This window comes from Mobula hypostoma, chromosome 1, assembly GCF_963921235.1.
Source record: "Mobula hypostoma chromosome 1, sMobHyp1.1, whole genome shotgun sequence".
Lineage (NCBI taxonomy): Eukaryota > Metazoa > Chordata > Chondrichthyes > Myliobatiformes > Myliobatidae > Mobula > Mobula hypostoma.
In genome coordinates this window covers 24,718,661-24,739,617 of record NC_086097.1, presented here as the reverse complement: position 1 = coordinate 24,739,617, position 20,957 = coordinate 24,718,661, and the positions used below count along the sequence as shown (strand labels likewise).

Below are 20,957 nucleotides of genomic sequence, written 5' to 3'. Positions count from 1 at the left end.
AGCAACTCCGTGTTCACCCATAAACACCACCTCTCAGTTCACCCATAAACACCAACTCTGTGTTCACCCATAAACACCACCTCTGCGTTCACCCATCAGTTCACCCATAAACATCATCTCTCAGTTCACCCTTAAAAACTACTCTGTGTTCATCCCTAAACACCATCGCTGAGATCACCCATAAACACCTCCTCTCAGTTCACCATAATACAAACTCTGAGTTCACCCACAGACAACAACTCTGTGTTCATCCATGAAAAGCATCTCTGTGTTCACCCAAAAACACCAACTCTGTGTTCATCCATGAACACCATCTCTGAGTTCACCCATATACACGACCACTGTGTTCACTCATAAACACAATCTCTCATTTCACCCATAAACACCACCTCTCAGTTCACCCATAAACACCAGATCTCAGTTCACCCATAAACACCAACTCTGTGTTCACCCATCAGTTCACCCATAAACATCATCTCTCAGTTCACCCTTAAACACTACCTCTGTGTTCATCCCTAAATATCATTGCTGAGTTCACCTATAAATACCTCCTCGCAGTTCACCATAATACAAACTCTGAGTTCACCCACAGACACCAACTCTGTGTTCATCCATGAACACCATCTCTGAGTTCACCCATATACACGACCACTGTGTTCACTCATAAACACAATCTCTCAGTTCACCCATAAACACCAACTCTGTGTTCGTCCATGAAAACCAACTCTGTGTTCACTCATAAACAGCACTTCTGAGATCACCCATGTTAATTAACTACCATCTCTGCTTTCAGCATAAACACCACCTCTGGGTTCATCCATAAACACCATCTCTGTGTTCACCCATAAACACCAGCTCTGTGTTCACCCATCAGTTCACCCATAAACACCTCCTCTCAGTTCACCATAATACAAACTCTGAGTTCACCCACAGACACCAACTTTGTGTTCATCCATAAACAGTATCTCTGAGTTCATCCATCAACGCCACCTCTGAGTTCATCCATAAACTCCAGCTCTGTGTTCATCAATAAACACCAGCTCTGTGTTCATCCACTCGTAACAAGGTGGATGAATTGAATGTGCAGATAGTTATTAATGAATATGATATAGTTGGGATCACAGAGACATGGCTCCAGGGTGACCAAGAATGGGAGCACAACATTCAGGGATATTCAATATTCAGGAGGGATAGACATGAAAGAAAAAAAGGTGAGGTAGCATTGCTGGTTAGAGAGGAGATTAACGCAATAGAAAGGAAGGACATCAGCCTGGAGGATGTGGAATCGATATGGGTAGAGCTGCATAACACTAAGGGGCAGAAAACGCTGGTGGGAGTTGTGTATAGGCCACCTACCAGTAGTAGTGAGGGTGGGGATGGTATTAAACAGGAAATTAGAAATGCGTGCAATAAAGGAACAGCAGTCAATCTACATATGTATTGGGTGAACCAAATTGGTAAGGGTGCTGAGGAAGAGGATTTCTTGGAACGTATACGCGATGGTTTTCTGAACCAACATGTGGAGGAACCAACTAGAGAGCAGACCATTATAAACTGGGTATTGAGTAATGAGGAACGGTTAGTTAGCAATCTTGTCATGCGAGGCCCCTTGGGTAAGAGTGACAATAATATAGTGGAATTCTTCATTAAGATGGAGAGTGACATAGTTAATTCAGAAACAAAGGTTCTGAACTTAAAGAAAGGTAACTTTGAAGGTATGAGACGTGAATTAGCTAAGATAGACTGGCAAATGATACTTAAAAGGTTGACGGTGGATATGCAATGGCAAGCATTTAAAGATCGCATGGATGAACTACAACAATTGTTCATCCCAGTTTGGCAAAAGAATAAACCAGGGAAGGTAGTGCACCCGTGACTGGCAAGGGAAATTAGGGATAGTATCAATTCCAAAGAAGAAACATACAAATTAGCCAGAAAAAGTGGCACACCTGAGGACTGGGAGAAATTCAGAGTCCAGCAAAGGAGGACAAAGGGCTTAATTAGGAAAAGGTAAAAAAGATTTTTATGAGAGAAAGCTGGCAGGGAACGTAAAAACTGACTGTAAAGGCTTTTATAGATATGTTTAAAGAAAAAGATTGGTTAAGAGAAATGTAGGTCCCTTACAGTCAGAAACAGGAGAATTGATCATGGGGGACAAGGACATGGAAGACCAATTGAATAACCACTTTGGTTCTGTCTTCACTAAGGAGGACATAAATAATCTTCCGGAAATAGTAGGGGACCGAGGGTCCAGTGAGATGGAGGAACTGAGGGAAATACATGTTAGTAGGGAAGTGGTGTTAGGTAAATTGAAGGGATTAAAGGTAGATAAATCCCCAGGGCCAGATGGTCTGCATCCCAGAGTGCTTAAGGAAGTAGCCCAAGAAATAGTGGATGTATTAGTGATAATCTTCCAAAACTCTTTAGATTCTGGACTAGTTCCTGAGGATTGGAGGGTGGCTAATGCAACCCTGCTTTTTAAAAAAGGAGGGAGAGAGAAACCGGGGAATTATAGACCAGTTAGCCTGACGTCGGTGGTGGGGAAAATGCTAGAGTCAGTTATCAAAGATGTGATAACAGCACATTTGGAAAGCGGTGAAATCATTGGACAAAGTCAGCATGGATTTGTGAAAGGAAAATTATGTCTGATGAATCTCATAGAATTTTTTAAGGATGTAACTAGTACAGTGGATAGGGGAGAACCAGTGGATGTGGTATATTTGGATTTTCAAAAGGCTTTTGACAAGATCCCACACAGGAGATTAGTGTGCAAACTTAAAGCACACAGTATTGGGGTAAGGTATTGATGTGGAAAGAGAATTGGTTGACAGACAGGAAGCGAAGAGTGGGAATAAACGGGACCTTTTCAGAATGGCAGGGAGTGACTAGTGGGGTACCGCAAGACTCAGTGCTGGAATCCCAGTTGTTTACAATATATATTAATGACTTAGACGAAGGAATTAAGTGCAGCGTCTCCAAGTTTGCGGATGACATGAAGCTGGGCGGCAGTGTTAGCTGTGAGGAGGATGCTAGGAGGATGCAGTGTGACTTGGATAGGTTAAGTGAGTGGGCAAATTCATGGCAGATGCAGTTTAATGTGGATAAATGTGAGGTTATCAACTTTGCTGGCAAGAACAGGAAAACAGATTATTATCTGAATGGGGGCTGATTAGGAAAAGGGGAGGTGCAATGAGACCTGGGTGTCATTATACACCAGTCATTGAAAGTGGGCATGCAGGTACAGCAGGCGGTGAAAAAGGCGAATGGTATGCTGGCATTCATAGCAAGCGGATTTGAGTACATGAGCAGGGAGGTTCTACTGCAGTTGCACAAGGCCTTGGTGAGACCACACCTGGAGTACTGTGTGCAGTTTTGGTCCCCTAATCTGAGGAAAGACATTCTTGCCATAGAGGGAGTTCACCCGCAGACACCAACTCTGTGTTCATCCATGAACAGCATCTCTGTGTTCACCCAGAAACACCAACTCTGAGTTCATCCATAAACACCAGTTCTGTGTTCATCCATAAACTCCAGCTCAGTGTTCATCAATAAACACAAACTCTGTGTTCATCCATAAGCACAATCTCTGTGTTCACCCATAAACACAACCTCTGTATTCATCTATGAACACCACCTCTGCGTTCACCCAGAAATTCCAACACTGTGTTCAGCCATAAACGCCACCTATCAGTTGACCCATAAACACCAACTCTGTGTTCACACATAACCACCAACTCTGTGTTCACCCATAATCACCAACTCTGTGTTCACCCATAAACACCAACTCTGTGTTCACCCATAAACACCAGCTCTGTGTTCACCCTTAAACAAAACCTCTGTGTTTATCCATAAACACCAACTCTGTGTTCACCTATTAAAACCAAGTCTGTGTCCACCCATAACCACAAGCTCTGTGTTCATCCATAAGCAACAACTCTGAGTTCACCCGTAAACACCACCCGTGTTCATCGATAAAACCAAATCTGTCTTCATCCATAAACAACTCTGTGTTCATCCGTAAGCACCACTTCTCAGTTCACCCATAAACTCCAAATCTGTGTTCATCCATAAGTAGCATCTCTGTGTTCACCAATAAACTCCACCTCTGTGTTCACCTATAAACACCAGCTCTGTGTTCACCCATATACACAACCACTGTGTTCACCCATAAACACCAACTCTTTGTTCATCCACAAACACCACCTCTATGTTCAGCAATAAACACCATCTGCATGTTCACCCATAAACACGAACTCTCAGTTCTCCCATAAACAGCACCTTTCATTTCACCCATAAACACCAACTCTGTGTTCACCCATCAGTTCACCCATAAACATTACCTCCCAGTTCACCCTTAAACACTACCTCTGTTTTCATCCCTAAACACCTCCTCTCAGTTCACCATAATACGAACTCTGAGTTCACCCACAGTCACCAACTCTGTGTTCATCCATAAACAGCATCTCTGTCTTCACCCAGAAACACCAGCTGTGTTCATCAATAAACACCACCTCTGTGTTCACCCATAAACACCAACTCAGTATTGTGACAGGGTCCTGAATTACCCATACGAACTGTGCTTTTGAAAAGAGAGAGAGAGAGAGAGATGTATTTAACACCGACATGTTGTTTTTAAGAGAGAGAGAGAGAGAGAGAGACGAAGACTGCTCACAGTTTGTTTATACTTTTCCAAGGACATTGCCTTGCTTGTACGTTCTTATACAGACAGAGAAGGGAGGAGCTGTTTGAATGACAGATGGTACTCAGTACAGGGAGATAAACAGAAGGTCAGATGATAGACCGGAGACACATGATTTTGGACACTGAATGAGCTTTGTTGTGCCCGCAGAAAAAGTGGGTTTTGGAGGATCGATCAGTGGCTCTCGCAGTTTGGAGAAGGTGTGACCAGTGGGGAGTTATTTGTGTGGCCAACTCTCGCCTGGGTTGATAGTTCCACCACAGAAGAACAGTCCCCTTTGTTGTGGTCACAGTCGGTGACTTTTAAAGGATTTCGGAGGACAACGGGAAGATCGATGGCGTCAGCTCACCTGAAGACTCAAATCTCTCTCTCTCCATCACTACTCAACTCAATACCAAGCACTGAACTGAACTTTACTCATCATTGTAAGATTATCTATTTATCCCTAGACTTGAAGAAGCTTGGTTTTCAAATATTTCCACACTTACTGATATACTTACTTATATATAATCATTGCTAATCTGTTTGATTTATCTACATTTATATTACTGTATTACATAGTTACTAATAAATACCATTAGTTAATAGCAATACTGGACTCCAAAATGTTTTCCTTTCTGCTGGTTCTTTAAACCCGTCACAGGGTACGTGACAGTGTTCACCAACAAACACCACCTCTCAGTTCACGCATAATCACCTGCTCTCAGTTCAACTATGAACACCACCTCTGAGGTCACCCATAAACACCACCTCTGTGTTCATCAATAAACACTAACTTTGTGTCACCCATAAACATTACCTCTTGGGTCACCCAAAAAACACCAACTCTCAGTTCACACATAAACACAAACTGTGAGTTCACTCATAAACACCAGTTCTGTGTTCATCCATAAACACCAATTGTGTGTTCACCTATAAACACAAACTCCTGTTCACCTATAAACACCACCTCTCAGCTTACACATAAACACTAACTCTGTGTTCACCCATAAGAACCACCTCTCAGTTGACCCATAAACACCAATGCTGTGTTCATCCAGAAACACCACCTCTGTGTTCACCCATAAACACAATCTCTCAGATCTCCCATAAACACCACCTCTCAGTTCACCCATACTCAATACTTCTCAGTTCAGCCAGAAACACCAACTCTGTGTTCATCCGTAAACACCACCTCTTTTTTCATCAAAAAACACCACCTCTGTGTTCACCCATTAACACCACCTCTCACTTCTTCATAAACACCATCTGTGTTCACCTATAAACTCAACCTCTGAGATCACCCAAAAATACGAACTGAGTTCACCTATAAACACCAACTCAGTGTGCATTGATGAACACCACGTCTGTGTTCACCCATAAACACCACCTCTGTGTTCATCCATAAAGACCAGCTCTGTGTTCACCCATAAACACAAACTCTCTGTTCATCCATAAACACACCTCTGATTTCAACTAAAATCACCAACTCTGTGTTCACCTATAAACCCCACCTCTCAGTTCACCTGGAAACAACACGGCTGAGTTCAACTATAATCACCATCTCTGTGTTCACACATAAACACCAACACTGTGTTCACCCATAAACACCACCTCTATGTTCACACATAAACACCACCTCTCAATTCACCCATAAGCACAATCTCTCAGTTCACTCATACACAATACTTCTCAGTTCACCAATAAACACCAGCTCTGTGTTCACCCAAATACACCACCTCTCAGTTCACCCACAAACATCACCTCTCAGTTCACCCAGAAACTCAACCTCTGAGATCACCCAAAAATACGAACTCTGAGTTCACACATAAACACCAACTCGGTGTGCATCCATGAACACTACCTCTGTGTTCACCCATAAACACAAACTCTCTGTTCATCCATAAACACATCTCTGATTTCAACTATAAACACCAACTCTGTGTTCACCTATAAACCCCACCTCTCAGTTCACCCAGAAACACCACGGCTGAGTTCACCCAAAATCACCACCTCTATGTTCACACATAAACACCATCTCTGAGTTCACCCATAAATACCAACTCTATGTTCATCCAGAAACACCACCTCTCAGTTCACCCATTTACTCCATGCCCTTGTTCACCTATAAACACCACCTTTGTGTTCACCCATAAACACCATGTCTCAGTTCACCCTTAAACACAATCTCTCAGTTCACTCATACATAATACTTCTCAGATCTCCCATAAACACCAACTCTGTGTTCACCCATAAACACCATCTCTCAGTTCACACATAAACACCACCTCTGTGTTCACCCATAAACACCATCTCTCAGTTCACACATAAACACCACCTCTGTGTTCACCTATAAACACCACCTGTCAGTTCACTCATAAATGGCACCTCTGAGTTCAAACTTAAACACCATCTCTACACTCCTTTTTTGTCCTGTTCATTTGTATTGCAATTCACAGTACCTCTGTTTGTCTTGCACTAAATAGCAATTCCACAGCACAAGTCTGTGATAATAAACCTGATTCTGATTCTCTTTCAGTCAAGGTGAGGAATCTTGATTTAATACATTATGTTCTCTCAATGTGTGGCACCTGACCTTCTGCAAGGGAATTAGATAGATACACGAAGAGCTACTGACTTCAGTGATTTACTGGGCCATGAGAATGACAGAGTTGTTGGATTATGAGACAGCATTCCCCCATTGGTCTGAATGGACCCCTTTTCTGCCTCCCCCAATGCAAACACACATTCACACACACACACACAAACACACATGTGCACACACACACACACACACACACACACACACACACACACAAATACATACACACAAACACACGCACACACAACACCCATAAGCAGGGTATAAATTGATGGAAGGGCCTCTTTCTTTGCTCTCCTCGACAAGGATCATCAATCTCCTGAGCACAATCTCCCTTCCAGCACTCCCCGATCTCTGGAGGTTTGCAGGTAAGGCTTTGGAGTATTCAGCCATGGCCACTCTTCCTCCTGCCTGTGCTGATAACATTCATCCGGCGCAGCCAGGCTGAACAAGATGGGAATCTCATTCTACGTGTCCTACCTTCACTTGCACTGAGGCATTAAGAAACTGATTGCTTGGCACTCTGCCTAGTCTGTGCACTGGCACTTTTGACCCTGTATAACATCCAACAAACTGTTTACTGCTGCTGGTCCATTTTAATGAAGTACTGGGTAAGGGAAGAATGAGATACTTAAATAAAATCCAATTATAATGAAACACGAGTGAGAATCTGGTACAGTTCAGTTTGGCAGGGGCCACGCATTGACAGGAGAAGGACCTAAGAGCAAAACAAAGTGGAAGCAGGGGCAGGCCATTCAGCCCCTTGATCCTGTCCCACCGTTTAATAAAATCATGGCTTATCTGATCCAGGCTTTATCTCTTCCTTGCTTGTTTCTTCCAGCTCCCTGTTTTTTCAAAAATATAACTACCTCCTCTTTAAATTCTGTAAATGAAATGAAGGCTGAGAAGTGATTTCTTCCCCTATCACCCACCAGCCTCTGCTCCCTGCTCTACCCCTATCTTCTTATTTTAGTTTCTTCCCTCTTCCTTTCTGGTCCTGATGAAGGGTGAAGGCCCAAAACATCAACTGCTTATTCCTCTCCATAAATGCTGCCTTACCTGTTCAGTTCCTCCAGCATTTTGTGTGTGTTCCTCTGGATTTCCATCATCTGCTTGTGTTTATGAGAGGTGAATTGACAGAAGCATATAAGCTGATAAGAAGTTTGGGTTGTGTGGTCAGCAGCACCTTTTCCCAGCACAGGTATGGCTAATATAGGGCACCATATTTTAAAGTGATTGGAGGAAAGTGTAGGAGGGAGGACAGAGAGGTATTTTACCCGGAGAGTGGTGAGTACGTGGAGCATGTGCCAGGGGTGGTGGTGGAGGCAGATACATTAGGGACATTTCAGAGACTCTTAGATCAGCATGAATGAAAGTAAAATGGAAGGCTATGAGAGTTATGAGCTATAAAAGGAAAATGGAGAAAGGGAAGGGTTAGTTTGATGTTAGAGTTTGTTGACAAGTTGGTACAGCATCATGGGGCTGAAAGGCCTGTACTGTGCTGTATATTCTATGCTCAATGTTCCAGCCTCCACAACTCCCTGAGGCAGATCATTGCTCTCTTATGAGGATTTATGTTACGAGTAGCTGCAGGCTTTCTCATCCTGAAGAGAATAGCCGAGATTGAAGACACACAGACAAAGGGGTGTTAGTAAGAATCTCCTGTGCTGGCAAAGCGTCTCTGACCTGAAACATTAAGTTTTTCCCTCTGACTGTACTGGAAATATCTAGAAGCTATTCACCAGCTTTGGACAGAGATGCAGAGGGTTGGGATCAGGACCTTGGGATCTGCCACCTTATTGGAGACCCAGAGCCCACTCGAGAGTCATAGAGAGATACAGCCCATCGTCCATAACAACCATTTATCCTAATTAATTTATACTAATTATTAATATATTAATATGAAAAGGCTGAATAGGTTGAATAGGTTAGCACTTTATTCCCTGGAGTGTAGGAGAATGAGGGTAATTTTGTAGAGGGGTAGAAATAGCGTAAATGCAAGCAGTCTTTTTCCTTCAGGCTGGGTGAGACTAGAATTAGAGATCATAGATTCAGACGAAAAGTGAAATATTTTGGGGGAATCTGAGGGGAAGTTTCTTCACTCAGAGAATGTTCCATGCACCTATGACTCTGTGTGAAAATCCTACCTCTGACATCCCCCCATACTTTCCTCCAATCACCTTAAAATTATGCCCCCTCATATTAGCCATTTCCACCCTGGGACTGATCTGGCAGTCCACTCTGATGGCCTTATGAAGGCAGGAGAGTGGGGTTCAGAGGGAAAATAGATCAGCCATGATAAAACTGAGCAGCAGACTCAATGGGCCAAATGGCCTAATCTTGCTCCTCTCTCTTAATGGTCACTCGATCTATACCTTTTATCACCTTGTATACCTCTAATGTCACCTCTTGTCCTCCCTGCACTCTAAAGAAAAAAGTCCTAGCTTGCTTGACCTTTCCTCAATGGACGTGTTCTCCAATCCAGGCAGCGTCGGTTAAATCTCCTCTGGCAGCCCTGAAGCTCCCACTTTCTTTTAGTAGTAAGTAGGTTCAAAGGTCGGTTCCCCATGTGCCAAAGAGCCTGTTCTGTTCCACTCTCTATCGTTCCATGTTCTGAATCAACACACATTTACAGATACCAGTCTACTGCTAAGGGACAATCATGATAGAGTGTTATCTAACACTGGTGTGTTTTATAAAAGGTATTGACCAGTCCACAGTCCACAGTGAGAAGACTTCTTTGGCCAAAGCTTTCTCAACACTAGAGTTGGTCCTGCTGAGTGGAACTCTGTCATTACCACCAAAACCTCTCGAACCAGGGCAAGAACAAGTGCAGTCCAAACTCCTCAAAGAAAGGAAGATCTGTTTATTCAGAGAACAGGAAGAGGCCATTCAGCCCACAATATTGTGCTAGACTAAATAAATCAATAATCAAATGCTAAACCAAATTAAACCCATTTGCCTACACAATGCCCGTATGCCCCATTCCCAGCACATTCATATGAGCTTCTTGAGCGTCCATAGCCTATTTGCCTCCACCACCCACCACTTGCTGCGTAAAAACTTGCTCCTCACTTCTCCCTTGAACCTACCCACTCTCACCTTAAATTCAGGCTCTCTGGTAGTAACTTAGTAACCCACCCATCTACAGTACTGTGCAAAAGTCTTAGGCACCCTAGATTTTTTATATGGTTTCAGATGCCTCCAGAGAGCCCAGATCTCAATGTCTTCAATGCTGTCTGGGATTACCTTGAGAGACAGCAGCAAGCCAAGGTCTCAGAAGAACTGTGGCAAGTTCTCCAAGATGCTTGGAATGACCTACCAGCTGATTTTTGTTATATATAAAACTGCACAACAGTGTACCTAAGAGAACTGATGCAGTTTTAAAGGCAAAGGATGGTCACACCAAATATTGATTGGATTTATTTTTTTACTGTTGACTGTTCTTTATAGTATTTTTTTTGATATTTAGAAACATTTTCAATTCAGTATTTTTGAAAGCAACTTCGCTTTACAGATTTTTTTTTACATGTGCCTAACACTTCTGCACAATATTGTATATTTTCATCCAGGTCATTTATATGCATCACAAACAGTAAAGGTCTCAGTAGAGATTCCTATGGAATGTCACTACTCACACATCTCCATCCAGGATCAGTCCCACTACCCTCTGTCTTCAATGGGCATCATAATCTTCTGGATGAGTCTCCTATGAGGGACCTTGTCAAACACCTTACTAAGATCCATGTTGACAACATTCACAGCTCAACCTTCAGCAATCACCTTCATCGCCTCCTCAAACAACTCGAAGAACATAGGAAACAGGAACAGGAGTTGGCCTCTGGCCCATAGAGACTGCTCCGCCATTCGATAAGATCCTGACTGATCTGGGTGTGGACTCAGCTCCACCTACCTGCCTTTTCCCCACATCCCTTAATTCCCCTCCAAAGCAATATCAATCTCACTGTGTCTTAAATATATTTAATAAGGTAGCCTTCACTGCTTCCCTGGACAGAGATTTCCACAAATTCTCTACTCTCTGGAAAAAGTAGTTTTGTTGCATTTCCAAACTAAATCTACTCTCCAGAATCTTGAGGCTTTGTCCCATAGTTCTTGTCTCAGACACCAATGGAACCACCTTTCCTGCCTCTATCATATCTGTCTCTTTCATAGTTTTATGTTTCTATAAGATCCCCTCTTTAAGGAGGTTCTTTAAGGTTATTACAGCCAGGGGAGGTAATGGGGATAAACTCCCACTACTTATTAAATGCTCCCAATGATGTGCATTTCAAATAGCCCCTGACAACCAAGTCCAGCTCCTGGCCTTCACATGTGGCTTAGCTATTAAGCCCAGTGGAACCATTTCTACTGACAGGAAAAGGGGCAAAGACGGGTTACTGGCACCTTAATACCGGTCGCTTCAGGCAGATGGGGCTCGTCAGCCATGGTTGGCAGCTCATCTGGGGAAGGAAATCTCTGATCTCAAACTTCCACTGCCTTGCAGTTACACCAACTCACGGGGTAGGCTTAAGGAATAAACCCAGAGGGAAAAGTCTGGAGCTGGAGTCCCGAAGGCTGTCTAATGTTGAGTTCAATGCAGACTGGCAACTCCTGCAACACTGCTGGTGCCAAACTATATCCTGTATCAGTCTCTGCCATTCCTTTGAGTTCAACAGATTCGTGCAGATGGGGAAATTGCGACATGGGCAACAACTTGCTCTCCATTTCGTACTGGCCAGGCATGTGTGCCCAGACAGTTAGGACACAACATCCAAGGTTGACCCTGACCGACGGAGGCTTCATCGTCACTAAGATCCCCAGCAATCCAATGTGTATGGTCCCAGATCATTCAATCTCTCCTCATTGGCTCATCACCCCACCCCCCCCCATCTCCAGAATCAACCTGGTGGACCTCCTCTGCAACGACTCCAAAGGCAGAATATCTTTCCTCAAGCAGGGAGACCAGAGGCAAGATATACTGGCTTTGGAGGTGTTATCTAACTCAGTCAAGTTAATAAGACACGACTTGCCTGACACAAAGCTATGCTGACTGTCCCTCACGAGGCCATTGTTTTCTAATTGCTTATGAACCTTATCCCTAAGAATCCTCTCCAGTAATTTCCTTACCACTGACTTGAGACTCAGCAGACTACAGTTTCCAGGATTTTCCCTATTTTCCTTCTTGAATAATGGAATTCATTTGTTCACAGGGTATGGACAATTTTGTCAAAGCCAACATTTATTGCTTATTTCTAATGGCTCCAAAGGGTGCCGTTCTTCAACCATTGAGGTCAGTCTGGTGAAAGTCCTATTGTGATGTGACAGAGCATTGTGACTTAGCGATCAATCTCAGAAATCGAAGGATCTGGAGTTACTGGGAAAGGACAACAGATTTACTTCCTTATGGACTATCAATGAACCAGGCGGGTTCTTACTAACAATCTGATAGCTTCATGGTCACAGGTTACAGGGGCCAATAAAATCTAGATGCAGACACAGCTTAGTGGGGCAAAGGCAGATGTCCACTTCAGGCACCAAGCAACAAGCTAAGTCCCTGGATGGAGATGAAACCGCCCCATCACTATCCACTCATTCTTCCCATATTCCTGGTAGAATGTTTCCTCAGTGACACAGAAACATTGACAAATCCTGACTCTCTTCACGGTACCCCTCCCCAACTGGAGAAGACATCAGAAAGAAGAATGTGGTGACATGGGACCGTGATTATAGTGACCCCGGTTCAATTCTTCTCCTACCTCTAAGAAATTTGCATGTTCTCCCTGTGACTGTGAGGGCATCCACCCACATTCCACAGGCATATGGGTTAGGGTTTCATTGGTCACATGGGTGTTGATCTTCCTTGTTTACCTTGGGCCCAGTGGTGGAGTTTCATGTTTGGGTGATGCTGCTGGAGTGGTTGTGCAGCGTGGTTCCCTAGTGCTATTACAGTGCCAATGACTCGGGTTTGAGTCCCGACACTGTCTATAAGGAGTTTCTACGTTCTCCCTGTGAATGTGTGGGTTTCTTCTGGGTGCTCCAGTTTCCTCCCACAGTCCAAAGACGTGCAGGTTAGTAACTTATTTGCTCAGATGGGTGTAATTTGGTGGTACGGGCTCACTGGAGGGACTGTTACCGTGATGTATCAATAAACAAATGAATAAATAGATAGATAAGTAAATAGACAACTAGATAAATAAATACAAATAAAACATAAATAATAGAAAATAATACATAGGTTTAAAAATAGATAAATAAGTGGGCGAATAAAGTAAATATTAAATTAATAAATGCTAACTAACTAATAAATTAAATAGATGAATGAATAATCAATTAATTAGATAGATACAATAATTGATAGACAGAGATGAAACAGCCCCATCACTATCCAGCCATTCTTCCCATCTGCTTGGGTAGATCTTGTACTCTTATCACTGACACAGAAACACGGACGAATCCTGATTCTCCTCCCCCAATACACAATTAGAAAAGATGTCAGGAAGATGTTAAGAAACTGAAAGAGATAAATAAAACCTCAGAAAGGTATTCTGCTGCATTCTCTCAGGACAGAAACCTGCAGGAAGGACCATACATGCCACCTCTAACCATCTTCTACCAGTTTTTCCCCCTTGTCATACCAATTTGTGGTGTGTTGCAGCGTCTGACGCCACCACCATCTCCCACGATGGAGTTAAAAACACTGGAGAAATATCACCAAGCTGGAGAGGTGTCCATCAATAACTAGACAAAATATTGGTTTTATTTTTGAGCATTTTTGCTTGTCTATCGCCCTTCTAGGAATTTCCTCTTTGGGGATGGAGAGGGGCAAGAGAAAGGTGGGGGGGGGGGTCGGAGTTTTAACAAACCTCTACGAAAACAGAGAACAGAATCACATGACGTCACAACATTGACAACAGTCATCACAGACACAAACCAGCTCCAAGAAAGGAGAACAGAAGGAGATTGAGAGGCAGCAGCTCTGAGATACCAATGACACAACAGATAACAACTCGTAACAAATAAACAGCTGTCTGAATGCACACAGCAGGTTGGATGATCGTTCCCCAATGGGTCCCCATGAGACACACAATGGCGCCATCACAGCCCATGCACTGGTTAGAGAGTCATGAAACAGGCGGCTGTTAGGAAGTTGTTAGCACTGTGGCATGCCACGCATAAAAGCTGCTGTACGAGATCAAACATGAATTTATAAATTACTGAGAAAATAACAATGGCGCCTGACAATAAAATTCTTTTTGTGCCATCTATAGTTTTCTTGAATTAAATGATCATCTGGTTAAAGGAAGTCTTTTGAAAGAACAGAAATGTTAAGGCTGTAGAGAGTAGTGACAGCAAGGAAGGGAGTAAAGGGGAGGGTAAGGGGAAACAGAGAGGGAGCACGGCTTTCTACTTATTCCCACTGATAGCAGTCTCTCGTACACAACTTTCTTTGGCAGTCCAGGATGGAAGACTCATCCTTGCTGCTTTGGTTCGATGGCAAGAAAGGATTTTGTTGCCTCCAGGGAAAAAAAAAGACATTTTTTTTCCAAAAAGAAAATCTTGATTGAAAAAAAATAATCACGACTATTTTTAATTAAAAAAAGTCTTCAAAAAAGAAGTTCAAGATGATTCTAAGTTTTGATTTTTACAAAATATAAATGAATATATATATCTATAATATATATATTGATATTATTATTAACCACCACCAAAATCACATGCGGTACATGATGAAGTGAAAAAGTGAGCAATGTCATATATATTACTGGTGCTTGACAACAACATAAATTGAACTTAAAACAGGCAGATAAAACACCACGGCATGCATCTGTTGGCTTGCTAATGCTGGGAGTTAGAATGAAGGAGTGAATTTCTGTGTAAACGCATGATTGGATGGTTGAGGACTGTTGAGGTCTGTCTTTTATTACAATTCAAATAGAAAATTGTAAAAGTACAGATATATATTTGCCCAAAGTAAAATAAAAGCTGTTATAAAACTTAGGGAATCTTTTAAGACTTATGGGAGTTTGAGCAATCAATATAAAATAAGAGTTACTTAATATTAATTAATTAAAAAAATAAAGTGCAAACCCAGGAAAATACTTTGCTGCACAAATTAGTTTCTCAATATCTCTTCATATCTGCACTAGTTTATACATAAGTATATATGTACATACTCTTATGTATGCATATATATTATTAAATATGTAGATGAGCCTGCAAAATACTTCTATGTCAAAAAGAAATTCATACACAGAAATTCTTTGATATCTGTTCTCTATTACAATAACCTAAGTTTTGAAAGGGGTGAGAAAGAAAAGAAACCAGCCTAATACTTTTAGTACATCAGTTCAGTATCACAGGTCTGCCTGGCTAAAGCAAGCAAAATGTTTCTGTCAGTGAGCAAACAAAACAGTGAGTGTGAAGTCAAGGCAAAAGGGTTTTTGCAACATTGGCAGTCATTCTCAATTCTGACAGCAACATTTTGAAACATCAGCCAGGCCAACAGGGTGCATGAATCCGTGACTAATTTTGTCTCTCAGCAGCTGGGTTTAGCCGTGTGAGTGACCAAATCAGAGCACTGAAGAGCACCACGTAAACCACTTTGGGAGTCCCCTGGGCCCTGTGCGAGGAGTGGAACACAATTAACGTGAAATCGTTATTATTCCTGCTTAAGCATTTCACTTCCTCTGATGACGATCTGAAGGGATTGCATGTTGGTCATTTCAATTTGCCATCTGTTGATCAAATAACCTTTTCAAAAAAAATAAAATGTTGTTCACTGTATTACACCTTAAATCAGCGGTTTCCTCTCCCGCATAGTTCCACGGGGACCTGAAGCTGGTTTCGATTTTAATTATCATTTATTTAACTGGTTTACTTTTATCACATTATTTATGCAGAAAGGTAGAATTAAAAAAGAAGCAAGCGAAAGTGGACTGACCTAACCCACCTGAGCTCGGCTCGCACTCGTCGAGGTCCTCATCGTCGCTGGCGCACTCCGCTGAGGACACAATCAAGTCATCGGTGACCTGCAGGACAAAGGGGGAAAGCAGTGAGCGCCTGAGTGCTGGAGGCCTTCTGCTTACGTAAAACAAAGATAAGGGGATGCTGTGCACCATGTTCCACAGATTTAAAACTTGAAGTGCAGTGGGGGTAAACAATAACATTCAGAACGAGATAGATTTTAAGACCATAGACCATAAGATATAGGAGCAGAATTAGGCCATTTTGGCCCTTTTGAGTCTGCTCTGCCATTTCATCATGGCTGATCCATTTTCCCTCTCAGCCCCAGTCTCTGTATTCCTTCGTGCTCTGACTAATAAAGAACCTATCAACCTCTGCCTCAAGTATACCCAATGTCTTGGCCTTCACAGCCGCCTGTGGCAATCGATTCCACAGATTCACCACTCACTGGCTAAAAAAAATCCTCCTCATCTCTGTTCTAATAGGACGCCCTTCTATTCTGAGGCTGTGTCCTCTGGTCCTAGACTCCCCTATCATAAGAACGATCTTGTCCACATTCACTCTATCGAGGCCTTTCAACATTCAATAGGTTTCAATTAGATCATCCCTCATTCTTCTGAACTCCTGTGAGTACCGGCCCAGAGCCATTAAATGCTCTTCACATGACAAGCCTTTTAATCCTGGAATCATTTTCACAGACCTCCTGTGAACCCTCTCCAATGTCAGCACATCCTTTCTTGGATAAGGAGTCCAAAGCTGCTCACAATAGTCCAAGTGAGGCCTCAGCAGAACTTTATGAAGCCTCAACATTACATCCTTGCTTTTATATTCTAGTCCTAGTTTTGAGGCCAAGCATCCAACGTGTGGTAGTAGGGAAACATTCAATTGTCTTTTAACAGCAGGGTAGAACAACTTAAAGATTTAACAATTAGCTTTATTTGTGACATGTACATTGAAACACTCAGTTTTTATGTGTTGTTTGCTTCAATGTCTGAGATATGCTGGGGGCAGCCGTAAGTGTCACTATGCTTCCGCTGCCAATATTGCATGCCCACAAATTATTAACCCCAGCCTGCCTGTCTATGGAATGCGGGTGGACACCAGAGCACCCAGAGGAAACCCATATGGTCATGGATAAGAACATGCAAACTCCTTACAGACAGCCGAGGGAATTGAACCCTGATCTTACAGCTGGTGCTGTAAAGTGTTAGAAATTTCTCCTCTCTGTGATGAATGGATATCTTGCTGGAGAGAGTCCATAAAACCATCAGACCATAAGTCATAGGAGTACAATTTGGCCTAGTCACTGCGCCCAAGCTGACCGTTCAGTCCCCACTTAAAATCCTTCCCTTTTTTCCCCACACTGATTTAAGACTTTGTCACATTTATTTATATCTCTTGTACCATAGGATGAACTCTTAATCTCACAATCTATCTTGTTTTGATCTTGCACCTTATTGTTTACCTTCACTGCAGTTAAATCTTTAAACTCCTCAGCATTTCCATCGTATCTGGGGAGAACTTGCAGTAGGTGATTCACCTACCAACCCTCGAGACTCCGGCAGGTAGGAGGAAACTGGAGCAACTGGAGGAAAACTTATGTGGAAAATACTCAAAGTCCACACAGACAGCACCGGAGGTCAGGACTGAACGCAGGACATTGGGGTTAGTGAAGCAGCAACTAAGCCTCGGTGTCACATGAAGACTTGTTGTAGGTTTGGCTTAGAAATGGCGGCAACTTTGACAGCAGCTCAAAAGCTAATAGCTGAGGCATTGATCTGGAATGTTAACACTGTTACTCCCACTATGGATGATGCCTGACCTGCTAACTATTCCCATCATAACTTGTTTTTATTTCAGACTTGCAAAGATTCAAGGCCCTCTGAGAAAAATCCCTCCTCCCCTCAATTGTATATAGACGTCCCTTCATTATGTAGTTATGCCTCATAACCTTTGAACAAAGGTAAATATCCTCTCAGCATTTACCTTGTGAAGTAATCTCAGAATCTTACATGTTTCAATAAGTGCACGGAGATCTCCCAGGAGACCATAAGATCATGAGGCATAGGAGCAGAATTAGGGCCAGTCAGCTCATCGAGTCTACCATGCCATTTGATCATGGCTAACTTATTTTCCTTTTCAACCCCATTTCCTGCCTTTTCCCCATAACTTCGATGTCTTGACTAATCAAGAACCTATCAGACTCAACTTTAAATATACCCAATGAATTGGCTGCCACAATTTGTCTTCTGTGGCAACGAATACCACCGATTCACCACCCTCTGGCTAAAGAAATCCCTACTCAAATATGTTCAGAATCAGAATCAGGTTTATTATCAACAACACAAAATACTCTGTAGATGCTGGGGTCAAAGCAACACGCACAACACGCTGGAGGAACTCAGCAGATAGGGCAGCATCCGTGGAAACGTTGACTGTTCGTTTCCACGGGTGCTGCCCTACCTGCTGAGTTCCTCCAGCGTGTTGTTAGGTTTACTATCACTGGCATGTGTCGTGAAATTTGTTAACTTAGTAGCAGCAGTTCAATGCAATATATAATATGAAAGAAAAAATAAGTAAATCAATTATAGTATATGTATATTGAATAGATTAAAAATCGTGCAAAAACAGAAATAATATATATTTTAAAAAGTGAGGTAGTGTTCACAGGTTCAATGTGCATTTAAGAATCGGATGGCAGAGGGGAAGAAGCTGTTCCTGAATCACTGAGTGTGTGCCTTCAGGCTTCTGTACCTCCTACCTGATGGTAACAGTGAGAAAAGGGCATGCCCTGGGTGCTGGAGGTCCTTAAAAATGGACGCTGTCTTTCTGAGACACCACTCCACGAAGATGTCCTGAGTACTTTGTAGGCTCGTGCCCAAGATGGAGCTGACTAAATTTATGACCCTCTGCAGCTTCTTTCAGTCCTGTGCAGTAGCGCACCCCCTGCCCTCCATACCAGACAGTGATGCAGCCTGTCAGATTGCTCTCCACGGTACATCTATGGAAGTTTTTGAACGTTTTTGTTGATATACCAAATCTCTTCAAACTCCTAATGAAGTATAGTTGCTGTCTTGCCTCCTTTATAGCTGCATCGATATGTCGGGACCAGGTAAAGAGGCATCCTTGTATCCTGAGATGTGCCCTCTGGTCCTAGACTCCAGCACTATTGGAAGCATTTTCTCCACATCCACTCTATCTAGGCCTTTAAATCTTTGGTAGGTTTCAATGAGTTTCCGCCCCCGCCCCCTTCATTCTTCTAAACTCCAGAGTCATGATGGGGTGGGGGAGGTGTCAAAATGAATTTATTATCAAGGTGCAAACATGTCACCATATAGTACCCTGAGATTCATTTTCTTGAAGGCATTTACAGGAAAATCAAGAAATACAATAGAAATTGTGAAAAACAAATACTGACAAACAACTAATGTACAAAAGAAGACGAATTGTGCAAACTAAATAAAATATAGATAATACTGAGAACGTGAGCTGTAGAGTTCTTGAAAGTGCGTCTGTAGGTTGTGGAATCAGTTCAGAGTTGAGGTGGATGTTATGTCACGTTTAAATTTAGAGAAGTTTCGTTGTTCGATTTCTGATTTTAATCAAGATTTTCAAACGTTATGAGGGCCCTTTCTGAACTACTTTGAAAATCTTTGAATTGTTATTGTTATTAAAATATAGATCTGGGCTATTATTATAAAACACTATATGGTAAATTACTCTTTTTTTTCCTTTTGTTTTTTTACCAACCAACTTTGTCTTGGTAGTGGGTGTAGAATTTTTTTAATATAATATAATTAACCACATTATTGTATTTCATAATTCAATTTATTTTATTTGATTGATCATGAATATGGGATACCGTGGTTGTATCAGTGTGATTTATATATAGTGTATTTAGTGCTACCTTATTTTGATTTATAATAAGTATCCTTACGAATTCTGTATTTGTGTATATGAAATTTAATAAAAATATTGGAAAAAGAAAAAGAAAGAGTTGAGATGAGTAAAGTTATCCACGCTGGTTTAGGAGCCTGATGGTTGTAGGGTAACAACTGTCTCTGAACCTGTGGTGTGGGACCTAAGGCTCCTGTACTTCCAACAGAGTGAGAAGAGAGTATGACCTGGATGGTGGAGGCCCTTGATGATGGATGCTGCTTTCGTGTGGCAGAGCTCCTTGCAAGTAGGCACAATGGTGGGAGGATTTTGCCTTTTGGCTGAATCCCCCACTTTCTATAGACCTTTCTGTTCCTGGCCATTTCCATACCAGGTTGTGAGGCAACCAATCAGGATATTCTCCACTGTGCCCATTGCAACAGAGACTATATTTTAATAAGTGCCTCGAAAGGAAAGCCTTAAGATTTTGAAAATTTTGGAAATCTTAAGTAAAAACATAGAAGTATGATGGAAATACAGTGTTCAGCAGGTTAGGGACGGAGAATTGTGGCTCAGTTGATGAGCTTGTGAATTCCAATCCCACACAGCAGATGGAAATTTAAATCCAATTAAATCTGAATGAACCAAAATTTAAATCCAGTTAAAGCCAAAATGAGTTAAAATAAAATGCTATTATTCGTAACAGTAGCCATGAAACTAGTAGATTCTTAAGCAGGCACGTCTGGTTCAGGCCCATCTGTTACGCTTACCTGGTCTGGCCCAGATATCCACTCTCTGATGTTCAAGGGCATTCCTATGAACTCCCCACGTCCCCCA

The 20,957-nt window shown here is 42.2% G+C and overlaps 1 protein-coding gene across 27 annotated transcripts in view; it reads right to left on the bottom strand.

Annotated features, from left to right (window-relative positions):
- Positions 1-20,957, bottom strand: part of nrxn3a (neurexin 3a) — a 2,332,164-nt gene that overhangs the window by 36,868 nt on the left and 2,274,339 nt on the right. For 15 of the 27 annotated variants that reach the window (XR_010017469.1, XR_010017471.1, XR_010017474.1 and 12 more), the window contains one exon: positions 16,222-16,309. Coding sequence is in view for 22 of the 27 variants with exons in the window: in XM_063044591.1 (XP_062900661.1) it covers positions 16,222-16,309 (88 nt within the window). In the remaining 5 variants the exon portion in view is untranslated. The remainder of the gene's footprint in view (positions 1-16,221; positions 16,310-20,957) is intronic. The other 12 variants (XR_010017470.1, XR_010017472.1, XM_063044611.1 and 9 more) reach the window with 1 other exon arrangement.